This window comes from Azolla caroliniana, unplaced genomic scaffold (genome assembly GCF_043228905.1).
Source record: "Azolla caroliniana isolate FFs.n. ecotype wild unplaced genomic scaffold, voAzoCaro1.0.p SCAF_22, whole genome shotgun sequence".
In the NCBI taxonomy this organism is placed as follows: Eukaryota; Viridiplantae; Streptophyta; class Polypodiopsida; order Salviniales; family Salviniaceae; genus Azolla; species Azolla caroliniana.
This window is the reverse complement of record NW_028230457.1, coordinates 9,108,735-9,132,563: the sequence shown is the minus strand read 5'-3', so window position 1 is coordinate 9,132,563 and position 23,829 is coordinate 9,108,735. Positions and strand designations below refer to the sequence as shown.

The window sequence follows — 23,829 nt, the reverse complement described above, 5'->3', positions numbered from 1 at the left end:
GCGGCCTATAGCACCTCCGTTCGGTGCAATAAGGTCGATTGTCCTCTCAAGGGAGAATCCTCCCTCCTTCGATCTCTGGTTAATGCTATTGGTTGAAGAAATCTTATGCCTTCAAAGCTCAAGGTCACGCTTCAAGTTGGAAGAGAAGGAATTACTATCGTGTTCATCATTAAACAAAAACTATCTCGATAAAGAAAAACAATGCTCTTGATTAGTTTGGAGTAATGATCTCGATAAAGGCCTGTGCATGTTGCGGTAATGCACTTTTACATATGTTGACATATTAAGTCCATTGTTGTGTTGGTGTGAGGATAAAGATCGACATAGAAAATGATAAATCAAAATAGGAACTCGAAGGAACCACATGACAGTGAGTTGTCATCAATGGAGTGGGTTGGGGGTTTAACTAGAAACACGAGGTGGTGCATCCAAGTGGATGTATTTGCCCTCCAAGACATATATCGACCACCATAAAAATGATCCCTGATGTTACATATTTGCTTGTGCTAAATGTATGAGCAAAAGAACAAATTTTCTGTTCAATGAGGTACCACCATGACATTCTGTGGGAGGAGGTTGGGGGGGAACTAAGTAGGAATTGTACGTTCGTCATATAATAGAACAATGCAATGTCGACCCATTATATTGTAAGCAAGCTACTATCGGTGGTCCGAGAGGGAAACTCCGTTTCCCGGGACATGTCTCGACAAAGCTCAAAAAAGTCATTGCAGGTTCTCATGATGCCCGTTTCGTCGTCGTTTTACGTGCAGTATTTGTCCAATTATGAGAACCCCGAGAACTGTTCTCCACCTGGCGAAGAGGAGGGGACATGGCAAGCAAACTCGGAAACACGATAAGAAACTCATGGGCAGGCAGGCAAGGTATCTGCTACAGCCCTGTGGGGCTGTGGGGGGCAGATGGTGCTGGTGTTGGACGGGCGCCCAACCCTGGCTTTGTCCTGGGGAGGATACGAATGTGTCTCTATCGGGGCCATGAGCTCGATGGCGGCCATTCGGGGAGTACGACCAAAATCCTGCTGCCCCAGTGCCCCTGGGAAAAGGAAAACAAACAGTCCGAGATAAACTAGACCGGAAAATCCAGAATGTTTTTCTTGCTAAATGGAAATCTTCTCCTCCCCCTCTTCTAATTAAACCCTAAGTGATGGATTTGCCGGGAAATCACGAATGTTTTTCTGCTCTAATCTCTTTCTTTAGCGTCCCTCTGCATTAATTTAGGGTTTTCCTTCTCGGTCTTCTCCGTTGCAGGAAGGAAGTAGACATGGCTCCCACGAAGAAGAACCAGAATGGTCTTCTTTCTCTGGAGTCCATTCAGAGACTAGGAGAAGAACTGCAAGGCTCCAAAGCTCACATAAACAATGCCGCCATTCTTCTCTCTCTCCTCCTTAAAGCAACGGATGATGAAGAAGATTCTGTTTCTACTCCGTCTTTGTTACAAGCCCTGATTTCTCTGCAGACCTTCTTTGTCTCTCTGTTTGTCAAGGGAGAGTTATCGCTTGAAATTTATGAAGGAGCGAAGAAGAGATTGCGAGAAGAGGGAGACGGAAAGGAAAAGGATCAAGCTCAGGCGATTTATCAGACCTGGATATGGGAGAAGTATAATGAGTTGATAGATTCTCTATTGCGAATCATAATCTCTCCATCTCTTGATTCAGCAGTACAGGTTTGGTTTTTATCAATTTATTTTTCAAAATTTCGTTTGATTCTATAATTTTAGTTTGATTTGATCTAACATTAGGCTAATTTGGGTTATTTTATCTGTTACGGAGGTGGTTTCACCGGAGGCTAAACTCTAATCAAGTTGTGATTTCAGTTAACGTGATTTTAGTTTAAATCTAGGAATTCTTGGGTGTCATTTTCTGCTGTTGAAGTGGGTATACTGCAAGTTTGGTAATATGCTAATTTTGTCTGATTGTGTCTAGTGTCTGGTTTGATTGTATGTAGTTTCCTTCTGATTTATGTAACTATTGTTTAAATTCCGTCTGAAGATTTAATTCTATTCAGTTTTGGATGATTTTGGGTCTTTTTGAGGTGAGTTCATTTGCAATTTCTGCAATTCAGGATGCTGCTATAGATGCACTGATGGAATTTGTAAGAGAAGAAAAGCAAGGAGACTTTAGCAACAGAATATACAGCAAAATGTGTTCTTCTCTGGTAAATTTTCAGCTTGCCTTTATCCTTAGTCGAATCTCAATGAGATAATATTTTCTTCTCCTGGAAATGAAGTACGAGGATTGATCTTCTTACCTTGCTAGAATTACAAGAGGGCATGAGTAATGGTAAATGAACTTGAGGCTGGGGAAATAATCTTTAAGCTTCTTTTCTTTTGAAGACGTGGAACACTTCCTCTTCTATGGTTTATGAATTAATGTATAAGCTAGAGATTGGATGTGAAACTTAAGAACTACAAGCCTTATCCAAACAACTAATATAGAACCTAGTGCTAGTTCACATATCTTGTCTCATTAATCTATTTCATCTAAACTGATGATACTTCACATGGTTATGGTTGTGAGAGACATTTTTTCATCCCAATAAGAATCACCCAAATTCGCGTCATCTTTCTAGGCATGTCTTTCTAACAGTAATTGAGAAGATAGGTTTATACCAAACAACTAATATAGAACCTAGTGCTAGTTCACATAGCTTGTCCCATTAATCTATTTCATCTAAACTGTTGATACTTCACGTGGTTATGATTGTGAGAGACATTTTTTCATCCCAATAAGAATCACCCAAATTCGCTTCAACTTTCTAGGCGTGTCTTTCTAACAGTAATTAAGAAGATAGGTTTATACCAAACTTTAACATATCTTTTATATCAACACTTAGTGATATCAGAGAGAAATATTATGGATGATATTGTATTGCTATTATGAGGCTTGTGGGAATATATATATATATATATATATATATAGTGAGAAACACAGGGATTCACCTTCTCTTAATGTATTGTAAATGGGGTTTCAAACTTTGAATGTTTACAGCTAGGCCAGATCTATGTGTAACCCAAATTCGCTTCAACTTTCTAGGCGTGTCTTTCTAACAGTAATTAAGAAGATAGGTTTATACCAAACTTTAACATATCTTTTATATCAACACTTAGTGATATCAGAGAGAAATATTATGGATGATATTGTATTGCTATTATGAGGCTTGTGGGAATATATATATATATATATATATATATAGTGAGAAACACAGGGATTCACCTTCTCTTAATGTATTGTAAATGGGGTTTCAAACTTTGAATGTTTACAGCTAGGCCAGATCTATGTGTAATTCGGGAGTTTGATATGCTTGATATCTTAGTCTTACCGCTTGGTAAGAAAGTTAATTCAGAGAGTTGGGAGGACCAATCTTTTGGTTTTGTTTCTGAATGGGATTAAGACACGGTTCACGTTGTCAATTCATTCCGATGGTCCATATACTCACATAATACATATATGATATAACCATGACACACCAATCATCTAACATCTTCTGGGCTTAGCATTTTATAGTTTCTCGTCACGTATTGTGGAAGCTTTGGAAACTTTTATTCAAACCACAGCCATGCTCTCAACCTTCACTTCCCTTTCACTATTTTGTTTCAATGACTCGCTGTTCATGACTGAATGTAGGTACTTTGTAAAGACTTCAATAACAAAATGATTCAACATATCGTTACTACTTATTTCAACTTTGTTGATGTATGGTAAGTATCACACCTGGTTTTAATTGATAATTAGTTATGGCTTTGTTACTCACTATTATTAATTGATGCAGCTGTCACACTTGCATAAATCTAAAGAGAATTATTATCTCATATGGTGGAACAAAGAATGAAGGTATGCTATGCACATAACAATACTAATGATGAGGAAATAAACATCATATGTATTTAATCTACATCTTTTTTCATAACAGATGATGAATTGACTACAAATGGTGATGCTTCATTGGCAATAAGGTGATAATGCTTAGGATTGTGCATTTGCAATGAGTGATCTGGTTTCTTGGTAGTAAATCAATGAATTAATGTTTAGAAATTTATTTTGCAGCATTGAATCTCTTATGTGTAACATTTGTGATGTTCTGACTTGTCTCAATGCTCCTACAATGGGTGACAAGGATTCAAAAACCGTCATTGAATGTTGGAGCAAGACAGGTTTTATTTTTTTGTGTTCAAGAAGTTTTTTTTGTCTTCATTTCTGTTATTTTTAGGGCAAATGATCTACTACTATTCTTTTGATAACTATTGTGAATATGATGTAGCTAATTAAAGTTTCTCTCGATGGTGTCGTTTTTTATTCATGGAAGGTGATAATAGGAGGCAGTTGGACACAAAAAATAACAAATCTGATACTGATGGAAATTCAGCAATGGTAAGGACTGAAACAGAAATTTTTGGGGCCGCGAAAATTTGCATATGATGTATTCTTGCCGTGGTCATTATTATCTTCTCATCTCTGGCTGACTCAATGTTTATTCATACATTGCATTTGTAGATAAAGGACGTGAAAAAGATAAAGTCCAAAATTACAAGAGTGTGGGTTACATTTCTCAGATTCCCTTTAGCTCGGTCAGTATATGAGAAGGTATCAAGCTGATATTTATTTCATTAATATGGTTGTGAAGTTTGACCTATTATTTGTTGGTAATATTCTTTTCACATAGGGAGAGTATATAAAATGCTTGATTGGAGTAGTGTTTTGGTGTTGAAATTTGGGGTAGTAGTTTTCCATGTTATATATGTGATGGAAATGAAGGCCTAGGTAACTAAATGCATTTTCTTTTGTATGTTCCACAATTAGATACAATCATTCATACATCCAACCAAAATGATTTTTAAGGACATAAGGACATGTTGCTTCTTTTTCTTCTTCTCAATCTAGCCTAAAGCAAAATAATCACATGCAAAAACAAATGATTAATTTCTTGATTAGTAATATGTAAAAGGAGGTGGAGAGCTCAAAGAAACCAAGTATATGTGTGAGAGAAATAACACAAGCAGGTTGAGGGAGATGAAGCTCATAGATGCAAAAACAAATGATTCATTTCTTGATTGAAAGGAGGTGGAGAGCTTAGAGGAACTAAGTATAGGTGAGTTAGAGATAGATAGATACGTATATCTTGTTATTGTCTTCAGAGTTCAAATATGACCTATGAGACCAAAAGTATAACATTTTCACCTAATACATGTGAAAGTGAGTAGCAACTCTTGATGTTCAAGAATGAATGTCGCAATTGAGGTGCACATTATGATTGACAGAAATTCGTGCAATGCTTGGGTTTGGTTGAAGATCTATGGAAAGTATAGTTGAATGTGATCAATGACATAGCGTTGTATCAAAATGTGATAGTTAGATACCTAACTTGTTTAGGGCAAAGTGTGCATAGTCGATTACTCTCACCACTTGTGTCCCAACACCTTGTTTCATATTGGAGTGAGTTTAAGCTAAGTCACGAGGAAACAATGGTTCAAATGGTAGACAATGGGATGGGCTCTAACATGTATGTGTGTGCGGTTTGCTTGTTAGATGGATGAAGAACGCGGTTTTGTAGTTAGGTGCAACAATGTGTAGTATAATATGTTGAAACATGAGTCTCCACATTTTTCCCATGTCATGATACATTGGTATTACAAAAAGGCCGCATTTACAGAAAAATCTAGTGATGCATCATTAAGCAAGTGTGTTGCATCCCATCGTCCAAACCATTTTTCCATATCTTGCATCCAAACGGAACACAAAATTTTGCTTTTATGCATCTTTTTGCTTTCTTCCCAAGCGATTCTAAGAAGTCGATGTGAGGAACTTTTTTGAACCTTAAGCATGTATTCGATAAGCCATGATCTCAATGGGAAGTGATCCTATCTCAAGTAGGAGGACTTTGTAAGAAAATGCTTTTGGACATTTTCAAACTCTTTCCAATTATATTTATTTAGGGATGCTACCACCTCATACTTCCACCCCATAGCGAAGCACCTCCAACACCTCCATGATTGCATGTGTTTTCCAATGCATAATATGCTCTCTTTCCGTGGTTAGTACATTCATTCCAACTATGATTTGAAAGAACTTACATGGCCAATATATTTGAAGCTTTCCACAAATTTAAGTGGCTCATTATTGTACATAATGCACATTTTTATCTGTGTTTTTGGCTCTTCACAAGCATAGTCTTTGTTCTAGAGTTGTTGATACTTAATTTAGTATGCATACAAAGTTTTTCCAATGCCTTCATAAGCTTTTACACATTTCCTAAATCATTTGCAAAAACAACTACATGATCTGCATATAATAAAAGCATAATGACTACATTCCAATGGTAACTTCTTCAATGCCTTCTTCCTTTACAAACTTGACAACCACTTCTTCCAATGAATCATTTCCAATTAATCAATGCATAGAACAAATAGAGTTGGTGAATATGGCACCCTTGCTTAACACCAATAATGCTATTGAAAAAAATTGAAAACCTATGACGTATATACATGCAATATATAACCTTCTCATAAAATTGGGAAATTGCAAGATATATTCATTTGGCACCTCAACTTTTCCATTCGCCTCCAAAGATGCTCACAAGATACCTTATCAAAAGCTTTCTTAAAGTCTACGAAGCACCAATGTAAACCTTTGCCTCTCAAGTGTCTTTCCTCCATTAGTACTCGAAGGGTAACAAGGTGATCGATGGTGCTATGTTGTTTTTGAAATCCAGCTTGTCCATAATCTCTCTTACCATTTTTTCAGCCCATGCACTTACCTTTGATTCCATTATACATCCAAATAGTTTTGCCATTAGCAAGCCAACCATAATGATTTAATAGATGTTTGCATCATTTTCATCTCCACCTTTATGTAATGGTTTGGTCCAACTTGTAATCCAATCGTTGGGCATATTGTTATGTGCATAACCATAACTGATTGTGAGATAGGTTTCCTGTAGTTTTTCCTAATCTATGATGAGTACATGCAGGTTAATTTTGAAGGGAATGTGGGTATGAATTGTAATTTTCAATTCTACGGTATGAGATAACTATTTCAAGTGTATTATCACTTGACCACTTCACGTAAAACCTTTGTTCTTCTTGGAAATGGTTCACACACGTTTTCCGCTCTGACCTCTGTTTGCCGCAGTTATTCCCTTAAGTGGCTGATTTCCATTTCGGCCACTGCGTTTGCTTTCTTTGCTTTTTCGGTTATCGCTGTTTGTGCTTGTAATTCCTCTAGCAGTTTGTCATGATTGGTTGCTGGTTCTATGGCTGTGCTGGTCTGTTTCCTACTTTCCTCTGCCTCTTGTACTTGTCGTTCCAGGGCTTGAATTTTTGCTCTGGATTCCAGCAATCGTTGCACCGCCAAGTCAGCCCCTTTCCTCGTCTTTTTGCTATGATAAACCATATCTTTTGCTGCTGTTCGCGTCCTTTTCAATTCCTGGTGGACCTCCACTAATGCCATATTCAAGACGGGCAGCTCGATTGCTAGGTGGCGTGTCTTCCCTTGTCTTTTCTTGCCAATTCTATTCAGAGCCTTATTGTTTTCTATGTCACTGGCTAAGGCTCGTTGTACCATGAGCTTGTCCTCATGTTCCTTTGCCAATTTAGCTGTTGCCGCCACCAGCTCATACGTCATCCAAAATTGCATTATTGCGGCTAATTCGTGTGCTGCGGCTGGTATGTCAGGATATCTTAGAACTGTCTCCACCGATATCCAGGATGCTTGGTCTTGTTGTAATTTTCCCATCAATGTAATTTCTTTCTCTGTTGTTGCGGTTATCAGCTCCTCTTGGGCAATGACCAATTGCTGATGATTTTCTTCCGTTTTCTGTTATGATTCGGCGTCCTTGGTCAGCCCCTTTCCGTTTTTTTCCCATCGAGGAGGTTTAGGTTCATCTCACACCTTTGCTAAGGGTCATCGGGTGGTTTGACACCTGTCTTTCCTTTCTTTCGTCTATAATTCCTTATGTTTTGATGAATTAATTTGTTGGACTCTAACACACCATGTTGAAATGCATGATTAAACATATAACTTATCCATGCATTTGTTTCTTTTCCCGTCCATTTGAGCATTTAAACCCCCAACAATATGATTCATCACATGGTTAATGCATAAGCAAGAACAAGAAATTTGCCATTAATAAGAACTATGTATAGTATTGATAATTTGTTTGTTCTAGCTCACACTCAGGATGATGTTCCCTTTTATTTATCCTTTCAATTGAGTTGCCTTCTTTGTTAATTGACTTTATCCTTATGTGCAGGTGCTGGGACAGATGCATAAGGCGATAATTCCTAATCTTTCCAATCCTGTTCTTCTCAGGTATCTCACTCACTCTCTGTCTTTCTAAGTAGACTTAGTTTGTTTTGTTGCTCCAAGACACGTGGGCATGAATATGTGTGTAGGTTTCAAGAAAGATAAAAAAATAATAGACAATTTAACGTCCTTCGATGTATATAGTTGAAATACTTATGATATTTTAGAATCTTTTTTGTTAGATTGTTTATTAATAGATATTGCGTTTTTTCCAGAGTCTTTACCGTCTGATTGTTTATCAACTGAGATGGATTGAAACTCAGATTTTCTTGAGTCTGAATTAACCAAAAAACAAAATAGCCATGACCTTTACCTTGGAACCAAGTTGATGTTTCCACCAGGAGACACAAGCATAATTTAGAGGAAGATAACTTACATAAAATGCTTTATATTTTTGTGTTTTCTCTAGGCTATGATGATTATTATCACTTTATCTTTGGATTCTTGAAATACTACTTTTGTTATCACTTCATTTAGGTACAAATGGGGTTTGTATCCACCTCCAAATATGTAATCCCATGAATCATATGCAAAACTGTTCCATTATTATCTATTAGAAATATGCTTTCCTGTATTTCTTTAGTTATGAATTCCTTAGGGAGGGTTTGAAGGTCAATCTTATTTCTACTAATAATTTTGGGGATCTAGGACTCCAAAATTATAAACCATTCCATAGTTTGTAATAATTGTCTATGTTGTAATATAAATATGATACATCTGACTATAAGACACCACATGTTTCTAGTTTCCATAGGGAAATGATACATAAATTAAGCACATCATCATCTAGGGGTGTAAATGTGGTGGTTGAAGTGTTTATTTGACAGTCTATTTATGCAGGAGGGCATTGTCATTGGCATTATTCCTATTATATTGTTAAATCTCCCCTCTGATTTTTTTGCTGCCATCAAAGGTTTTGCACTTTGAAGTTAATATAGCCTCTTTTTCCATTTCACGTCATTCCTTATCAATTATTACAAAACTGACGTTTTTGTAAAACAGAGTTTTTTCCATTTTCTTTTTACTGTTTTAGTATTGGTGAGTTGATTACTTGTTGTTTTGTTTTTGAGGGAATCATGGTGTTTGTTCTGTTTGCCTGTTGTGGCTTTTAATGTCTGTTTGTATATTAATTTTTTGTTCCTTTTTTCTTATTATTTTGGCTCTTATCTCATTTTCATCAACAATTTGTAAGGTCTTGTTCATTGTCCTTAATTCTCTATATTAGTGTTCATGTTTCTTGGAATTTTCGTAAGTTTCTGAGAACCATGTGCACTGTCTGCAGTGACTTCCTCACCAGTTCATATAACAAAGGGGGTCTCATTAGTGTGATGGCTTTAAGTGGACTTTTTTCACTAATAACACAATATGGACTGGAATACCCTGATTTCTATACAAAACTATATGCACTATTAGAACCATCGATATTCATCGCCAAGTATCGAGCCCGGTTCTTTGAGGTAACATTAATCCATGAAATTGGATCTTTTTATGTTTTCCTATTTTTACTTAGCTTAATTTTTTCATACATTTTTTAATTTCTTTATATTTTCATATAAATGTGACAATGGATTGTGTAAAATGCTGTGAGATTGCTAAAACTTCCTCTTTGTACTTGAAATGACAGTTGTTAGACACATGCTTGAAATCTCCATTGTTGCCTTCATATCTGGCTGCTGCCTTTGCAAAGAAGCTCGGAAGGATTGCGTTGAAGTCACCTCCCTCAGGTGCACTCATCGTAATTGCGATCGTGCACAACCTACTTCGACGCCACCCTTCTATCAATATCCTAGTGCATAAGGTGTCCTTTTAACATACAAGCTCGAAGATATTATCTTTAATCCCTATGCTTGAAGAGTTTGGCTATACCTCTTTTGCTTTAGTTTTATGATACTTCATACTTTTGTAGTTTTGTTTATTAGCTTATGGAGGATTTTAACATTCCTTAAGCATGGCAGGATTATGTTGATCCAAATTGCTCAGTATTGGAAGATGAGCCGGATAATGGAAAAACAGGGCTTGTTCAAGGTGTAAGTCAAGATACAGAAGAGTTAGCGGATAGACGAGGAGCAGATCCATTTGTTCCTTGTGAAGAAGATCCGGCCAAAGCTAATGCTCTTCGTAAGTTTATGGAATGAAGTTCGTGTAAAGCTTGTAGATAACAGTGTTTTACTTAATCTTTATGATTGTTCTATTCTTATCTTGAAACTAGAGAGTTCACTGTGGGAGATTGACGCCCTTCGTCGACATTACTGTCCTATTGTTTCCAGGTATGAATCTTTGCAGCTATTCCATTTAGAAAATGGAAATAGAATCATTTCATAAGTTGTTTTTATTGTGTCACATATTGATTATTTTCAGAATCTTTACGGAAGTGTAACAGTGGGAATCATTTGGGTTTTTTGCAAAGATAGTTAGCTGGCTTGTTTTCTTGTTGCTCAGAATCCATCAAGGTTTATAGATATTCTGATTAGGCAAACCAGTGGCTCGTGTTCAATGCACCAATGGAAAACAAATTAGGAGAATATTAGATAGAGTATGGGTAGAGAGAAGCTAGATCAAATGTTAGTAAAATGCACAGTTTAGAACAAAAGATGGTTAGAGGAAGGATTGGAATGAATTATTGCCAAACTAGATTAACAAGGGTTTCTACTTCCTGGACTCAAAACACCTTTAAATTGGGCAAGATTGCTTCATCTTAAGAATGTGATTGAAAAGAAGCAAGAACTTTTCAATCATGAAAGCTTTGAAATGATAGCTTACATGTCCTAAACATAAATTTGAGAAGAGTTATAGCTGTTCCGTTTTAAGAAGAGGTATTTAAAACTGTCCTAAATATAAATTTGTATTTGTTTTTTGGTGATGGATTCTATATATATATATATACATAAATGTCAGATTTGTAGCATCTCTTGAGACCGATCTGACAGTCAGAGCAAAAACAGAAGAGTTGGCCATAAAGGATTTTAGTTCAGGATCATATTCAACAATATTCGCAGAAGAGGTGAGGGATTAAAAAACAAGAAAAGAACATCCAAGTTTCATCTCTGATTTTTTGCAAGAAGTTATCTACTTAAAAAACTCAATTTGAGATGGTTGTCTTTGTCAGGTGAAAAGAAGGATGAAACAAGTGCCCCTTGCATTTTACAAAACTTGTCCTTCAAAACTGTTTTCAAAGAATTCAGATGTTTTGTTGACATTAGGGCTAACAGATTTTCATGGTTGGACTTTTGATTCTAAGGAGAATCATGTCATGAATCTAGAGACTGAAGTGAAAGCTTCAGAAGATCAGTGTGAGCTTCCAAGCCAGAATAATAATATTGTCTTGGATAATATCACTGAAGATAATGTTGGTGATGGTAGTTCGAAAGTGTTAGCAAAGAGGAAAAAGAATAATAATAACAAGAAGAAGAAGAGGAGTTCACAATCATAAAAAAAGAGGAGTATAATCACGCTACTAGACAGGAACCAGTGTTTGTCAAAGTTTTCTCATAGCTTTCGTCGGATTCCCATATATGTTTTTTATTCGACGAAGGAAAAGAGAAGTTTAGATGGAAGATGTCACGACTCCATGAATATATAATTATAAAGAAAAGAGATGAATATAGTCACTCGAAAGAAAGCAGTGTCTGCCAAAGTTTTCTCGTAGCTTTCTTTGGATCCCTACATGTCTTGGTTGATGAGGGTAAAGAGAAGAGTCTAGAAAGAAGACTTCAAGACTCTTGTATTATAGTAGAAGGGCTTCACATTTTTGAGGGTGAGCTATAGATACGATTCTTTTTTTTACATTGTGAGGGAATTTTGAAATTTAAGAGAGAGTTAGCATTTTGAAGTTTAGATTTGTATTCTGATTGTCAAATCCTGTTTGCAACGTCGTATAGTATGCACGCAAAGCATATGCGTTATTGGCAAATGTATTGTAAACTTTACAGGATGCCATCCTTGCTACAAATTGAGCCATTTGAGATATCGTTGGCTTTCAAGCTTCAACAAAGGTTGTTTACACCTTCCAATAACTAATTCTGAACAAAACCAATAAAGAAGTCCAATTTATTTATGGCTCGATAAAAATGGATTTGAACAGGTATTTGTGGGTTGAGAAAACGAGAAAAAAGCTGTGAAAGCCTAGTCTGTCTTGTCTAGTTTGCATAAATTTGGATCAGTATCAATGCTTTCGGTTGAGAGAATAAAAGAAGTGTTATGGAAATCCCAGATATTGTGGAATTCTGAAATATAGTCTTGACTCTTATGGCATATTCAATGCCAATGCATTGATTCATCATCACATGTATTGCTGGTTTTAACTTGTAACATACATAGTAAGCATCCTTGCATGGGGCTCTAATAAAAAAGCTTGTGCTTTTGTACTATTTGTATTGTGGGCTAAAACTGTGGCTTACCTAGATTCTGTTGGCCCATTTGTCATAGATCTTGAGATTGATACCTAGATTGTTGGTTTCTTGGCTGCTTTTTAGGAGTAAATGCTCCCCATTATGATATGTGAGAAATTGGGGATGTGGTTTTCTCGAAAACAAGAGGAAAGGTACTGCAAAATAATGACTGAAATATTCAACATCTAATCGAATATTTGCGTTTGCATGAAATTAGAAAATCCACATTGTGTTTGCTTGAAATTAGAAGAAAAGCATATACCATTTGAAATTGTAGGATTTGAATATTAAACTTGATAAGAGTTGCAAAATTTAGCATGCTTGGCATGAGTATTGATCGAATGATGAATCTGATGCCATGAAAGAGCAAAGAAGATAGCAATGCTTGCCCATTTAAAAGGCAAGTGCTAAAATATCTCCTCGCTCACCCGCAAGATGCTTCACAGGTTGTAGAGCCTCAAGCGTGTAGGCTGTAGATGTGTTGCACAATGCAAATGCTAATTGTTGTTGATATGTATCGAGAGGGTGGTCCCTTCGGTAAGCATCATCATTGAGATGCAATAGTATTTGTATGGACTCTTCCCTCTCTTTCTCTTGGCTCTGGGGAGATGCCATGCGCCAATTAAGGCAAGCGGCAATGCTCCCCATGACACTTCCTTGTAGTTACCTAGAGTATGTTGTGACTATCTCTAGACATACATACATACATACATACAATACATGCATACATACATACACACGCACATACAATACATACATACAATACATCATACATATAAATTTACAATACACACATACACACATCCATGATCCAATCATACATACATGACATAACATACAATACACACATACATACAATACATCATCATACATACATACATACATACATGAAATAGCATACAATACATACATACACATGCAAATGACATACATAGAATACATACATACATACATACACATGCAAATGACATACATAGAATACATACATACATACATAGAAATATGTACATACAGATGCAAATTACAATTTACATATGTACATAGAATACATACATACATACATACATACATACATACATACATACATACATACAAACATGCATGTGCCATGCATACAGAGTTAATATCTATCTCTGTCTGTCTGTCTGTCTGTCTGTAGACTGTCTCCTTCGTTTTGTTTTGGGAGCTCTCTCTCTCTCTGTCACTCACTCAGAGAGGCAGACAGAGAGAGAGAGAGATCATACTGAATTTCTTCTTCTTCTTCTTCATCTTTCCTGTGGTGCTCCCGATAGATTTATTCTGAGAGAGAGAGAGAGAGAGAGAGCGAGAGAGGATGGGGGGGAGCAAAGAAGAAGGCGACAGGAAGCGTCGCCATTGCAGCAGCAGCAGCAGCAGCAGCGCCGCCGCCGCCGCTGGTGGCTCATTTTCGCCGCCCAAGAAGCAACCTGTCTCTCCTTCCCAAGACAAGAAGGTTCTTTTTTGTTTTTTGTTTTTTACCCTTCTCATCCTCTTAAATCCTTCCTGTCTCCTTCCCTTTTGCCCTCAAATTTTATGGTCTCTTCAGGTGGAACACCATCCGAGATTCAGTCGGAGACTGATTTTCTTACATCCTTCTACCCTTCCATCTCCTTCCTTCTCTGCTTTTCTTTGTCTGATAGCTAGGGTTTTCAGGTGGATACAGCGGAGCTTCAGTATGAGAATCATAAGCTCGCACAGCAGCTGGATGCTCAGAGGAGCGAGATCCATGACCTAGAAACAAAGCTTAAAGATTTGAAACAGAGGCAGGTAGCTTACGATGAAAGCTTGGCATCTATTCAAGACTCTTGGGAAGAGGTAATCCCTTTCCATTCCTTTTATCTATTTTCTATAGCTTTGTAGAGATCCAATTTCCTCATATTTTGATGCTAGCTTTCTTCATTATCTTAGGAGAGTATTTTCTTGTGCAAATTACTCTGGATATATCATGATACTTGCGATTTTCGTCCTCCTAGTTTTGATGATTGTGATTATGGTTTGACTTTAGAAGATTGGATTGTCTTCTCTCTTTCCACCCTCGGATATGTTAAAAGATTGTATTTCCTTTTCTTTTTCTAGTACTACTTTCTCGTTTAATAGTCTAGTATGTAGAAGGCTATTTGCCTCTTCTCCTTCTTCTCTTTCTCTCTCTCTCATTTGCTGGGGCATTGACATCCTCAACCATAATTGGAGCACATTTATGTAAACATTGGTTTGCCAAGCTAACACATCATTGAATCCAAGTGCAATCTTCATGACCTTCAGAGATGGCAGACAGAGACCAATGCATTGGTAATGGTAATCCAAGTGTTGCTATATAGTATATGGACGAATGGGAAAGGAAAGTATATGCCCTTGTACATGGAAGGGCATCCAGAAGATACAGAAATATGCTTCTATGATGCCGCATAGTGGTGAAGGCAACCACTCCATACTCAATGGTGCTCCTTCGAAGGAGATGAGACCCAATGAACTACACAAGTATGCAGGTAACATGAAGAACATGGAGGCACATTGACTAACAATCCAAGATTGGGATGATATCAAGGAAATGCAAGCTGTGAATAAGGGCAAAATTCGTTCTTCTAGTCAGGCACATGAGTTATGTAGATAGTTTAAGAGATGGAATGTGCCAACACTGCCAAACGTGCCTCCTAGGGGTCAAGGCAACCACACCATACTCAATGATGCTGCTTGAAAGGGGTTGAGATCCATTGAAATAGGGAGTTGGATGAACATCCACAAATATGTGGCTAAAGTGAAGGAGATGGAGGTGTATTGCATACCTATTCCAAGCTTCAGATGGTAGCAATAAAGCAAACAAAAGATTAGGGCAACATTTTCTCTTCAAGTTGAGGACATGATTCACGTTGAAGGGATGGAATGTGGCAACACTACCTGAGCTACCCACTGATGATATGCTCAGGTATTGTTGCCCCATATCATCTCTTAAACCTTCTGCGTGTGTCAGTTATCCAACTAGAAGAGAGTTATTTGCTGTGTGTGACGTTTGATTTAAGAAATGGAATATGTCAACATGACCTGAGCTACTCATTGATGATATGCTTATTGATGCAGTCATGGTCAAATGAAATTATAGCAAATTACAATGCTACAATACTCAGGTAAACCCACTAAATTGGGACACCTGCAAGGAAACAAATGGAGTTTGGAAATGTATGAATTGACTCATCTTAAACACACCTAAAAGAAAATATAATCATTCATGCTGAGCCTTGTAAGGCTTGGTGAAGTTAATTTTGTCTCTAGGAAATACAGGGTCGTGAGATCTCCAGCCATGCATCCATGATGCTAAATATATTTAACAGTAAATTATCAAATATCACTTGAAGGAAATATTTATTGGGTACACCTGAAAAAAGGAAAGAACATAAAGTATTAACGCTGAGAACGTGAAGAGAAGCAGTGTTTCTTGTCATGCAGTTGATCTGTTGCTAAGAAGTCACAAATTTGAATGAGAATAAACATACAGTTTGGCCTAAAAATATTGTTTGTACAATCTTTTAGGTTCATTGTTTAATGTTCACTATTCTGAATTGTTGAGGCCATTTGAACTACCTATGCGCTTTCTTCCTGTCACTGATATTTAAAACATTATCTCTTTGACTTTTTTCACTCTTTCATGTTATGTGACCCTCAGGGATGCTCATTGTGAACAAGAAAATTAATCTTTTCCTCGCAAAAACAGAACTTATAAAGCTTGCTGCTTCCAGAAACAATGCTTTTTTAGTCACCAATAGTCATAAATGTGATAGTCTGATCACTTTGCAATCTTACAAAATCTGATAGAAACAATGTCACTGTCTCGAAGAGGTTTGAGTGAAAGGAAATTAAGAGCTCAAAACTTAGATTGAAGATGATGAATGGCTTCACAGTTGTCCTAGTGCAATACATTGGTATGAAAGAAGCTGTGTCCTGAGGAAGGCACTGTGCTTTTGGAATGTTGGGCATAGTAGGCATGCTTGTCAGTGGAAATTTATATTGATATTTATATCTGAATTTTGTTCTAGAGAGTGCATGAGATTCTTTGCTAATCGCAAGATTCTCTTCTGTCAACCCTTAATGTCGAACCATGCTAGCTGTATTTCTAATCAATGTTACAAAAGCACCATTGTGTTACATCTTTTACCCATGCATATGTGCAGATTATAATCTCGCATTGTAGACTATTAAGTGTTTGGTCTAAATTTACGGAAGCTTAAGAAGATTTTTGACTACTATTCTCTTATCAACAGACCAAAGTATTACTACATTCATTCTATTTGCTTTATATTTCAGTGATTCATTTTGTTGGTAAAGTTTCATCAAGAGTATGCCACATTATTCATGATCCCAAGTCAAGTCACGTAAGCACATCAAGTGATTTATTCAAACTCAGATATTTTCATAGTCTTACCGAGAAAATTTCCTTGTCTTTCAGCTTGAGGAAAATCTGGAGCTTCTTCTTGCAAGAGCCAATGCACCTATTGATGGACTTAAAGTTCTTAAATCATCATGTTCTCTAGAAGGTACCTTTTTTTTGTAAAAAGTGTGAGTTTTTGGAGGGACATGGAATTAAATTATTGAAGGGTTTGTTAAACAAAGGTCCTATTGGAAATTGCAGAGGAAAAGACAGTTTCTATAGCACCCGAGGAGATGTTTCTTCACCGTTTTTTACACAGTGGTGGTATTTCAAGTAATGGCAACTGCAATGGTTCTCTATCTATTGAACGTGCAGTTGAGCAACGTGAAGCTTCCACATTAGAACTTTTAGAAAATCTACTCCAAGCTATTGACACAGAAAATACTAAGAATGCACAACTTTTCTCAGCAATAGGAACGGAAATGTCATCGGAAGGTGATTTTCTTGATCCTATTGGTTTTTGGCCTTCCTGGTATATGAGATGTTTCGGGGGTTTGTTTAGATGACTATTTTCTTCAAATGAATGGAAGGGTTGTGAGGGTGAGGGTCCTTGGAGCTATATTTCAGCAGTTTCCTGTGTTCGACATTACCGGGGAATTATCTCAGGAAGGTTGAGTGGGGGCTGATTACTGGATGAACAATAATATTTAAGTGTAGGAGTTGGATTAGCATCTATTGGTCAGAGAAATCATGTGAGTATGAACATATTATTTTAATCAGATGCATTGAAGTAGCATCTATCTATCAGAGAAACCATGGGAGTATTGAATTATTGGAAGGATGCTGAGGTTCTAGTATACTGCTGAAGGGGGAAAGGTTGTTAGGGGCTTGATCTAACAGTCGGAAACGGGTTCAGTTTGAACCGAACCGAACTGCGAAACCATGGCTTAACGGCTTAATGGTTTAAACGGTTCGGTTCAGGTTTGAGTTTTTTTAATGGTTCGGTTTTGGTTTGGGGGGTGAATGGTTCGGTTTCAACGGTTAGAAACCACAGTTTAAACCGTTTAATGGTTTTTTAATTTTTTTAATTTCTTAAGATTTGTTTAAAATTTTAAGCCTAATTCACATTTTAGGAAAATCTTTAAAATTTTGAAAAATAAAAAATTAAAATAATGAAAAAATTTAAAATTTAAAATTGAATTTTGACCTAAATTAAAAACCGAAACCGAACCATAAAACTGCGGTTTTAATGGTTTGATTTTTTAAAACGGTTTTGGTTCAAATGGTTTCGTGGTTCGGTTAGGTTCAAGTTTCCAAAATTTTAAACGGTTCGGTTTCAAACTGGTTCGTTTTTGACATTCTTGAATCAAACGAAATTGAACTGAACTGTTGCTGATCATTAAGAAAATTTGTTAGAAATCATTAAGAAAATTTTGTTCGCTTTAGATGTTTTTAATTGACTTATCATATTGCCGTTTAAGCTCTAATGGTGAGGGATGCTAATGCTATTTGAATTTTGCTTCATCTTTCACAGAGTATGTGCAACAATTAGATATAATTTTTAAGGACATGAGGTCAGAGATCAAGACCCTGAGATTGGTTGTGGAATCCCTTGATGCTAAACATGTGGAACTGGTTTCTGAAATAAACTCATGCAAAGAATGCCATAATAGTAATCAAGCCCACTTGAATCGATTGAAAGGTGACCTGGAGGAGACTTTAGCTGACCTGGAGACAAGTAGGCGTAAATTGGCTGCAATGAGGAATCAGAAGGATTGTAGATCAATGTCAGGATCTAGAGATGCAATATCCAAAGAAAGTAAGGAGCTAGAAGCTGCATTACAAGAGGCAAAGGTGCTTCCTGGTTTCATCTTTTACATAAATTGAATGATTTTTTTAAATGTTTTGAGATGTTGTGTTTCCCATAATTTTAATGGAGCTGTATCGTAAATTGATTTACAAAATTTCTCCTCCAGAATGCAGCTGCACAGAGGCTAGACGAGCTGAAGGAAATACAACAAGAGAAATTGAGAATCTCCCAGCAGATTCTTACAATTCAGGTTATCTCACGTATCCTATGCTGAATACACAATACTTCATTCTCCCTTTTGCTGATTAAAGCTTACAAGCTGATATGTTTCAGGAATCTTTTAGTGATGAGAATCACATCTTGGCTTCTGCTCCTTATGTTGAATTGCTAGAAGAAGCTGAATGTTTACGAGCAGAGCTGGAGCACTGTCAGTCACTGGTGGAAGAGGCACAAGTAATATTATTATGGGAAGAACTCCAAAATACTCCCAACGTTTTCTTTACTTCCCCAACTGCATAATTTCTGGTTTTGAATTGACCACTCTCTAGCAGCAGATATAATTTCTTGAGGGAGATTGACCTAGGGCATTTGGGGAACAACACTTAAGTGCATTTGGGGAAATGAAGCATCACTTAGGGGTATTGGGGAGTTTTTCCCTATTTTTATTGACGTGTAGTCCATTTGTTTTGTAGGTTTTCGTATAATTGTAATGATTGCAGAGTAGTTCTGTTTGCATAGGTAGAGCGTGATCACTATGGCCATCTTGAAAAGGAGAAACTTCTTAAGGTCGAGGAGAAAGAGGCAACAGAAAAACTGAACAACATCCTAAAGGCTAGAGTGGCGGAATTGGAGACAAACTTGGAAAAATACCTGGCAGAGAAAGCAGAATTGCAAGCAAGAGTAGAAAAAGCAACTCTTTCTTCAGGTAGGATTTATACAAATGATTCTTCAACTGGTGTTCCTAATTGATATAAATGTTTATATTGTAGTTGCAGTGTTTTGACTCCCCTTTTCGCAGAGAGCAAAGATGAAGTTGCTGAATTTAAAATTGTGGTTTCAACATTACATAAGGAGATGCGGATGATGCAGCAGCAATTGAATCAACATAAACAGGCTACATGTGGATTATACTCTCTTAGAGCAGCTGTCAAATCAATGAACGAAATTTTAGATAGAAAAGTAAAAATCACAACTTTTTTATGTTATCCTCACGTGGTTGCAGAGAACCATGTTTAAGCCTCAGTTTGTGTGCAGACAAATGAATGTAAAATTCTGGCTGAAAAAATTGCAGGACAATCTTCAGAAATAAATGCCATGAATGAAGAGGTATTACTTGCTGTCTGCTTACTTTCATTTTTACGTAATTTAGATGGAAATAACTCATATTTTGCATAGGCAAGACTTCTACGGGAAAGTGAAGAGGAATTAAAGCTGATTATTGATATGTATGGGAGAGAGTCTACGGATTCAAAGTAAGGATTTCAGGCATGAAATAAACACATGTTGAATTTGTAATAGATTAAAATCTGAGAAACATTTGAAAGTTCCAGGATTTAGTCATAAGTATTGAATCTCATTTTAACTTTTTGAATATGAGTATACGTTGTGATCACTTATGAAATGTTCCATAATGTTGAACCTCAGGGATGCAAGAGAGTTGAAGCAAGCAGAGTGTAGAGCTTGGGCTCAAGTGGAAAGGTTGAAGACAGCTATTGATGAGCACAGCTTGGAGCTTAAGGTAAAGGAAGCAATCGAAGCTGAGGCAGCTTGCCAACAAAGGCTTGCCATGGCAGAGGCTGAGGTTGCAGAACTAAGGCAGAAATTAGATGCATCTGAAAGGTCTTCCTCTTATTGTGTTTTTGTATTGGTGCTTTCTTGGATATAAATTGAAGATACTGATGAACACATCATATAGGGAGGTTATTGATGCAAATGATATGTTAAGAATGAAGACTGAGGAAGGAGATGCCTATCTTGCTGAGATTGAGGTCAACTTGTTACTCTTACATTTCTTGTATTTTTATGAAAAACATTCTATACTCTCTAATTATAATACCTGATTGGAAATTTGAGTAGACAATTGGTCAAGCTTATGAGGATATGCAAACACAAAATCAGCGTCTACTCCAGCAAATTTCAGAAAGGGATGACTACAATTTGAAGGTCCAGAGGTTTTGTCAATCCTTCTGTGTGCGCATTGGCATTCATAGCAAACGCTGTGCTTTGCATAGTTGGCAACTTTTGAATATATATATATATATATTAGCTTTATTAACTGTATTTTATTGAGCAGTTGATTTTTGAGAGCTTCAAAACAAAGCAAGTATATGCCTCGCTTATTGAGCAAAAGCAAATATTGACAAATCGTCTGAAGCAAATCAATATTTTAGGTGAATGCTATAAGCAAAGAGCTGCACGGCTGGAAGAACATGTATGTGCAAAAACTACATGGATTCACGTCTAGTAGTTCTATATAGTTACACCAAATAATGGAAATATTTTTAATTTAATCTTGATCTTGTAGGTTCGGACATACTCAGAACAGGTTGGCAAGGTTATGGATGAGAATAGGCAGTATATCAATGCCCTGGAACAGGCAAAAAGGAAGTTTGTAGATACAGAAAAGGAGCTTGTTAATTCTAAACAGTCACTACAGATTGCTCGCAAAGAACTTCACAAGCACCGGAGTAAGATTAGGGATGCCGAGGCAGAGCTTGAAAGGGAGCGGTATGTATAAAAATATTTTAACCCAGGGAAAGGATGTATTTCAAAATTTCTGATATTCTGGGTTTTGCTAATATAGCTTGCGATGATAACTAAGAAATTATATTTCTTTTTCTTATATTTTGACCTTTGTTGACAAGGTTTGAGAGGAAGAGGATTGAAGAAGAACTAGCAATTTTAAATACAAGGGCATCCCGTGCAAATGCAAGCAACGATTGTAGGCATCTTGTGGAGAAACTACAAGACGAAATCGATGAGTACAAGGCTATTCTTAAATGCAGTGTATGCCACAATCGACCAAAGGAAGTAAGTATGTACTTACAGAAGTATTTTGTAATTGAATGCAGGATGTATATGCAGAGTATGGAAATTGTAAAGAGAGACTATTATATCTCTATTGTTAGTTTGTAGATAGGGAAATTGTGCAGCAGTCTTGTAATTCTGAACAAGGAGTATTTTGGGAATTTTGAATTAGTATTGGCAATATTTTAGGGATTTTATGAAAAATTAGGGATATTTCGGCAAATTTCCGTAGTGAAATTTTGTTTTAATTAATTATTGCCTTTTTTCTACAGCTAAAACATGACTATAACTAACATTGAGATATTTCTTGTATGTAGGTTGTCATTACAAAATGCTTTCATCTATTTTGTAGCCCTTGTATACAAAGAAACCTGGAGACGAGGCATAGAAAATGTCCTAGCTGTGGAATCCTGTTTGGGCAAAATGATGTTCGGAATGTATACATTTAGATATTTAGGAATTGTGCAAATAGAAGGAAATTTTCCTTAGGGTCATCAATGAATTGTGAATTTCCCTCCAGATAGAATACTGACGACTATGTAAATACCACAAATTATGATGAGAAATCTAAAGTCAGAGGCAGTAAAGGTATTATTAACGTAAAACGTTTAACTTGACAAACCCAATGGCATCCATAATTGGTATGACCTGTTTTTGTATTTAATAGAGAGATAATGGGTTTTTGTTATCTTTGGAGGACATGTGCATAAAAGCTAATTTATTAATGATGTTGAATACAATATCATACTTCTCAGGGCTAAGTTTTCTACTTTGTACAAAAGTTCAGTTAGGAGCTTGGTCTTGTAATGGAAATTCCTTGCAAAATAACCTTTTGTTGATCTTACAAAATTGAAGGAATATGTGCGATAATAGAAATGTATCATTCAACTTTTTTTAATTGTTGCCATAGATTGACACATTGGATATTTTTCATGTGATACTTGCATATTCGAGAATAAGAAATTGCCCCAAGAATATTATAAAACCGTTTGTTTGGCAAAATAAATTTATATAATAAAAGTTAATTAATTCACTAAAAAAAGAGCAATCACTCTTTAATAGAAATATAAAAGGTCTTCAAAATCACACAAACATAAGAAAAGTTTTAATTAAATAGTTTATGAACCAATATAATCTAATTTCTACCTATGAACTTTTAAGTAACACTTCTAAATGTAAGAGTCTATGCACTATCGTCCATATCTTCAAGCTCATCAATAATATCCTCATGACCTTCATCATTTTCATCATTAGCTTGGTTTTTGCATTCTTAAAAGCCTCTCATCATCTTATTCATATTCTTTGTTGATCATATCTAATGTTACTTTAAGGCAGACAATGATTTGTATGTATATAAACCAATTTCTCAACGTGAGCATGAATCAATGTATTTCTTCTTTTTGTATGTATCAATGAGAATGTGCTCCAATTTCTATCACGAGAAGATGCACATGAACCTTGAGAAAGCACACGAATTGCAAGTCTATTTAAGTTTGGAGTGCATGTTCCAAATGTTTCCCACCACTTAATTGCATTATGCATTCTAGTTGGATCATTTGCCATAAGAACTTGAAATGTACTTTTTTCTTGAGTTCTATAAGCATAGAATTCATCAAATAAAACACTAGATAGATGTACATCACCATTAGTATAACGCATAATAGTTTCCATCCAACTTGTATTGACCTTGTCATCCATATCTTGAATTTTTTCTCTCCAAATTGGATGCACAATAAAGTCAGTTGCATGCAATGGTGAGTGTAGCATTGTCCATTTTTGCGTACATATTCCACTAATTTCATCAAGCATTATATGATTTACATCTTCAATGTGGTTTATTTATTCTATCATATATTGAGTACATTCATAAATATACACTTCCCACTTTTATCATGTCACGAAAATATGCACT

General features: G+C 36.3%; 2 protein-coding genes across 2 annotated transcripts; both read left to right on the top strand.

The window, feature by feature from the left end:
* The first annotated feature begins 1,201 nt into the window (after positions 1-1,201).
* On the top strand, positions 1,202-12,148 carry EMB2762 (CCAAT-binding factor). The gene is made up of 15 exons (XM_087337125.1): positions 1,202-1,680; positions 2,079-2,171; positions 3,641-3,714; positions 3,786-3,847; positions 3,927-3,969; positions 4,061-4,167; positions 4,320-4,384; positions 4,508-4,597; positions 8,262-8,320; positions 9,597-9,771; positions 9,939-10,112; positions 10,270-10,432; positions 10,524-10,581; positions 11,210-11,315; positions 11,421-12,148. The coding sequence occupies exons 1-15, from the start codon at positions 1,279-1,281 to the stop codon at positions 11,742-11,744; spliced, it is 1,995 nt and encodes a 664-aa protein (XP_087193251.1). The 5' UTR covers positions 1,202-1,278; the 3' UTR covers positions 11,745-12,148.
* Positions 12,149-14,018: 1,870 nt separating this feature from the next.
* LOC147849939 (E3 ubiquitin-protein ligase BRE1-like 2) lies at positions 14,019-22,671 on the top strand. The gene is made up of 18 exons (XM_087337035.1): positions 14,019-14,173; positions 14,374-14,535; positions 17,159-17,246; positions 17,342-17,575; positions 18,615-18,934; positions 19,057-19,140; positions 19,224-19,343; positions 19,629-19,815; positions 19,909-20,069; positions 20,145-20,216; positions 20,286-20,362; positions 20,535-20,729; positions 20,806-20,878; positions 20,967-21,053; positions 21,184-21,321; positions 21,415-21,617; positions 21,755-21,920; positions 22,235-22,671. Exons 1-18 carry the CDS (start codon positions 14,036-14,038, stop codon positions 22,364-22,366), a joined length of 2,637 nt encoding a protein of 878 aa, XP_087193161.1. The 5' UTR covers positions 14,019-14,035; the 3' UTR covers positions 22,367-22,671.
* Positions 22,672-23,829: the final 1,158 nt, after the last annotated feature.

Excerpts from the sequence above, each read along its gene's own strand:
- EMB2762 (XM_087337125.1), top strand. The coding sequence starts at position 1,279 with ATGGCTCCCACGAAGAAGAACCAGAATGGTCTTCTTTCTCTGGAGTCC. Across the intron at positions 3,848-3,926 it reads TGGTGGAACAAAGAATGAAG|ATGATGAATTGACTACAAAT; the intron begins GTATGCTATGCA and ends TTTTCATAACAG. Across the intron at positions 4,598-8,261 it reads CTCGGTCAGTATATGAGAAG|GTGCTGGGACAGATGCATAA; the intron begins GTATCAAGCTGA and ends CCTTATGTGCAG.
- LOC147849939 (XM_087337035.1), top strand. The coding sequence starts at position 14,036 with ATGGGGGGGAGCAAAGAAGAAGGCGACAGGAAGCGTCGCCATTGCAGC. Across the intron at positions 19,816-19,908 it reads AAAAGCAACTCTTTCTTCAG|AGAGCAAAGATGAAGTTGCT; the intron begins GTAGGATTTATA and ends CCCTTTTCGCAG. Across the intron at positions 21,054-21,183 it reads GGGATGACTACAATTTGAAG|TTGATTTTTGAGAGCTTCAA; the intron begins GTCCAGAGGTTT and ends TTTATTGAGCAG.